Source organism: Hippichthys cyanospilos, chromosome 11 (assembly GCF_059441005.1).
Source record: "Hippichthys cyanospilos isolate Australia breed blue-spotted pipefish chromosome 11, RoL_Hcya_1.0, whole genome shotgun sequence".
NCBI classification, from domain to species: Eukaryota; Metazoa; Chordata; class Actinopteri; order Syngnathiformes; family Syngnathidae; genus Hippichthys; species Hippichthys cyanospilos.
In genome coordinates this window covers 11,730,290-11,735,580 of record NC_142379.1, presented here as the reverse complement: position 1 = coordinate 11,735,580, position 5,291 = coordinate 11,730,290, and the positions used below count along the sequence as shown (strand labels likewise).

The following is a 5,291-nucleotide window of genomic DNA, read 5'->3' as shown; positions in this document are numbered from 1 at the left end:
TTTGTTTACAAAGAGTTTACCTGACTATTTCTGAGCCGCAACGGTGACTCCACAAGCTAAACTGTTGGGTTGGGCCCGCAGTAGAGGGGCGCGGTGTAAGCAGTGACTTAGCACGCCTACCTCAAAACAGGCTAATGAAGGGTATTTCCATCAAGATGGCTGCTTTAAGGCTCGAGGACCAGCCTGAGCCTGTTTCCTCCCAGCACTAAAAGCTCATCTGTAAAATATTCTCTGCACTTTATTGGTCCCACACTTCGCTGCAGGCCTTGCTTCTAAAACGTTCAACTCAAAATTTGCCGCATAACTCTCCATAATGACAAAAAGATTTTCTTAAAAAATGATTTCACGAATGGACTCATGTTTTCTGTTTTTAGTATTTTTTTTGAAATTGCAAAAATTTGGGGGAAAAAAGATCATGACGAATTTTGAGGAAAAAAATGTAATCCATTTTAAATTAAGACTAACAACAAAATGTGAGTGGAAAAAGTGAAGCATTATTTGTTCACAGCACATCAGTTTTTCCACATTTGGTTTATTATATTGCGCAACTTGCATTTTTTTTCACTTAGTCATACTAGGGTGTTGTGTATAAATTTTGAGGAATGAAAATACATTTAATCCATTTTGGAATAAAACTAACTAAATTCTCTCTAGCGGAAGTGCTGTATGCAAAATGTCCACCCCATTGTCGTGTTTCTAGTGCACCGACTGGGGAAAAGGCCTTATCATCCACCTTCCATCTGCTCACAGTTCGTATCGGTGGTCCACGTCCTTGTAGCGGTCCATGATCCTCAGCACATCGTCCAGGATGGAGGGCCCCAGATCCAGGTCCAGGTCCAAGCCGGCCACGGAGTCCGATCGCAGGAAGAGTCCACACGGCGAATCGCTGCGCAGGTCCTCGTTGCTCAGACCGGCGTCCGAGTCCAGACTGAGGCCTCGCCTCCCATCCGGGGGCCCGCAGCCGTCTGACCCCGACTCCTCCGACGACACCTCGGAGAAGGATCCGGACGAGGGGACTAGTCTGCGCAGGGAAGGGGACAGGGAGATGTCCTGAGCGCCGTGCTCTGAGAGACGCCGCCCCTGCTGCTTGTCGTGGAGGTCCGCGGGCTGTAGGTGGCGCCGTTTGGTGTCATCCAGGTGCAAGCGCGGCGGTTTGGGCGGCGCTTGCTCGTGGGCGATGAAGGCGGGCATGGAGATGGTGCTCTTCAACAAGCCAGAGGACGAGTGCTGGTAGTGGAATCCGTTGTAGGAGTAGTCCGAGGCGCCGGCCTCGTCCCCGCGTCGTTCGTCCACGCTGTGCGAGCGGGCGTCGCCGTTACGTGCCGGAAGCATGTCCATTTTCCCTCTGAGGAAGCCCACGTCCCCGAACATGTCCCGCTCGCCCTGCGGCCCCACGTGGGCGCTGTGACGCACGTCGCCGAGGGGGGGGCTGATCATATCGCCAGACAGCACGTCGCGCAGTTTGGGTTTCTTGCCTCGTTTGGGTGTGCTGGTCTTAAGATACATGGGGGTCTTGGCGGGCATCCTGTGGGGCGACTCGCCCCCTCCGCCGGACACCTGGGACCACTCGGACGTGCTCGGAACCAGTCGGAGACACCACCGCGATGGCGTGCAATCGCTCCAGGAAGATGCTTCCACACCCAGGACGGCTCAAAGTTCTCCGGGAGGTTTCTTTCTTTTCTTAAATTTGAGCAGAGAGAATATTTGTTAAACATTTTATCAAAGTTCACAAACGCCTTCAAATTCAAATGGTCTCAAAAACGTGAAGTTCTAAGAGATTCAACCAAAAGAATGCAACTTTGAAGAAAGTAAATTATAAAACATTCTGTTTTGATTCACTTCTTATTTTTTTAAACCAAAGGTTACCACGAATGTTTCTTATGACTTAGGTATTAATCTATAATTCAGGATTTTTTTTGTGAAAAAACCCTGAGGGTGTTAAAATTGAATTCACAATGTTTAAAGTTCATTCAAGTCGTTTTTATTGATATAAATATATTTCTTTCTTTACCAATAGATCTGTATTCGTAGAAGGATTACTTTATCCTCACTTTTATAATGTTGTAATTGTGCTTTGGCCAAGTTACAGTCAGTCAATGAGCTTTCAGTCGGTGTCGTCATGACGATGGCATGTAAAGCGGCCCTGTGAATGTTCACACTTACACACAGTTTTATCTGTTTTGTGTCTAACAGTCCTTTGAATTGTATTAGCGGCACACACAGAAAGCCATACACGCTGTGCATTCGCTGGACATTTCATAAGGTACATAGTCCATGTCATACCGTAGGCCAGTTCACAACGATTTTTCAGTAATGCCCCCCCCCCCCCCCCCACACACACACACACACACACACACACACACCAAAGTACCCCTAAACCGAAGAATTTTCGAATGGAAAAAAAAAAGATTTAAATCAGACTACTGTACCATACCATTTGTTAAATGAACTTTGGAAGTAAACATGTATCAAATAGGCGCATTTTATTCATGTATTCATTAGCAAGTGTAAAAGATGGATTGCCTGACATGTTTTATTTCTTGCTCAACAATACAAAGGCATGCAACGATATGCAAATGGGTCACTATAACACAATTTACTCATCAGTTGCTTCATGTTCCAATTAATTTGCTCTCAATTTGAAAATAAACTATTACTGATACTATCACGGAATTGAAAAGCATTAAGATTAGATTTGCTGATACAGTACCTCCAGAAAACCTGTTAAAATCTCACATACCCCTTAAGTGCCTTCATGTACTCCCAGCTGAGAAACACTGCTGGTGCATGAGCATCAAATGACTAAGTCATTGACTTAACCCAACACTTACTCTCAAGTGCCTTCATGTATCCCAAGGGGTACTCGCAACCCAATTTGAGAACCACCGCTGGCACAATGTTAGTTGGCGTATGAGTATCAAATAATGAAATAATTAGCTCATTGCATGGGCGAGTTTTGCATTCTAATTATTTATTTTTTGCCACGCTCAAAAACAAGTCATCCATGGGAAAAAAGAAGTGATGCATGCAAGTTCAAAGAATGTTACGTCAACTGTGTCAAATTCATCATTAAACACTAATTGTTTCACCCTTGTACGATTACAAGCAATCCACTGCTTAATATGTAAGAGCAGATGTGTGTATTCCAACTGCAGAAAAGCTTAACTTGCAATGTTTTCTTCTGACTGTGTTCACAAACAAACAAGCATTCCTCCACCTGGTGATGTCATCAGCGTGACATCTGGTTCTGCTATAAGCATCATTTTTGGCGCCAAGACCCCAGCGCTCCTTAGTTGTTGACTCACTTGTCATCCTCTATTTACACACGTGAGATCACCAACAACACCTCTTTGGCGCTATGTGCGATCAAAGACAATTTAGCATTTTTTTTGCTAGGTCTGGCAACTTTTCAAACTCCTGCAAGTGAGCAACGTTCTTTCCAAAAGGCAATTAGCAGCAAATATGACTGCATTTTAAACTTCTTTGGAACTTTTTTACTGCACGTTACTTAAAGAATTAGGGTTGTATTGAAAAAATAAAATTAGATGTTTAAAGAATAATTAAAAGGTAGAAAATACTTTAAGTCACACCACCACCTCTTTTTTTTACATTCCCTTGTCAAAAACGTTCTCCTTTGTTTCTGTTTTTACAGTCTAGCAAGCTCCAGAAATACTAGCCGCAAGTAGCTATCCATTTTAGTAGATGACCCTGAAAAGTACACAAAATTCAGGAAAAAAAACGGTTATTTTTTAAGTCGTTCAGCCTGAATGGTTTGAAATATAATTAATATTTGTTTAGAAAGAAAAAAAGCAAACGGGCGAATCCGCAGGTGCCAAACCGCGAGTATGCGGGGGTCAATTGTAGATGGACACTACTAAATACTGTTACGCAAGAGTGATGTCATCGACACCTCCTCAAGTCTCTGTGGCTCTTCTCATTTAAACTGTCACGCATGCTATATTTGTAGCGCTTGTTTGTCTGAAACTTTAAAAACGTAAATATGTGAAAAAAAAAACTCTTGCGCTCTAGCGATATTCCTCACGTCACCAGTTTTTATCCACACCAACATCTTCACGTGCGTCCAAAAGCGACTCTGTCACAACACCCAGACATTGATTTTGGAGAATAAAGGGAGATGCGGACCGCATCCTCCTAACAAAGGGCGTGTCACACACAGATTTTTTTAAACACGTTTTTCTAAGTAATATGGTTGATAATATTGACTGTATAAACCAGATCTTTAGTTCTTAACTCGTCTATGTGTGTGTATGTGCGTGGCTGATATTTACCTACAAAGTGACGCGTGGTTCAAAAAACGTGCTCTTATCTTGCGTATTTTCGTCGTCTTTTGTTGAAGAAAACGTTGTTTTCGCGGAGATGGTGGCACCGATTCCACCTAGACGCAAATGTCTTGACCACACACTCGCCTGCTGACACTCCTCCCGGAGCCCAGACAGACCACTTGTGTGAATGGACCACTAAAAAGTGTGGTGGTGATTTGATAGAAGCACATCCTACTAGCGGTTTTCAAAACAAAACTTTTTACTTTTTTCCGCTCATCGAATAGCTCAGTAACAGATATGTGTAAATCAGAATGATATTATTCACCTTACAATAGATTAAATAGGTTTAAGTAACATTTAAGATCGTAACTAAACTACCTTGTTTCCTTAGAAATTCTTTTATTCTTTTAAAAAAATGCTAAAACTCCGGGGTGACTTTGTCTAACTTGATGAGCCATTGAATGCTAATTAAAGCTCTGGCAATTGGATTATGTGGATTCGGGCTGGGTTCTTTGATCAAATAGGTAAATGTGCTATAAAGATGCTAATGGACGTGGAGGGTTTAAAATTGCCTCTTTGGTCACTACTGAATATCTTAATGTCGAGGTGTAATTTCGTGCGAGTTAATTAAGCATTTGTGGTTAATTTGATTAGCAGCAGAATGTCGAAAAAAACCCCAGAAAGATCCAAATTGATTCTTATTCATAATAATTGTGATTTTAAACATTTTCCTGTTCTTTGACTGTTTTGTGTAATCTTGCTGTACACGCCTTCAAAAACAAACACAATTGTTTGTACACTGTGGAAATCATTTAATTGCACTATTGTACACATACAAATTGTTACACTACTAATCGTTAACATTTTGTGTCAGAGTTTTAAGTGGGCTTTCTACAACGTATCGGTATTTCACATGATCCCACTTAATACAGCAGATTTTATTCATCTATTTATTTATTAGTTATTCTCTACTACGCTGTAGATTTTATTTATTAGTTGGTTAACTTA

At 42.0% G+C, this 5,291-nt stretch overlaps 1 protein-coding gene across 1 annotated transcript; it reads right to left on the bottom strand.

The window, feature by feature from the left end:
- Nucleotides 1–514: 514 nt before the first annotated feature.
- LOC148415898 (cdc42 effector protein 2) lies at nucleotides 515–4,452 on the bottom strand. The gene is made up of 2 exons (XM_088426748.1): nucleotides 4,290–4,452; nucleotides 515–1,680 (listed from the first exon to the last, which is right to left on the bottom strand). Exon 2 carries the CDS (start codon nucleotides 1,522–1,524, stop codon nucleotides 745–747), a length of 780 nt encoding a protein of 259 aa, XP_088282874.1. The 5' UTR covers nucleotides 1,525–1,680; nucleotides 4,290–4,452; the 3' UTR covers nucleotides 515–744.
- Nucleotides 4,453–5,291: the final 839 nt, after the last annotated feature.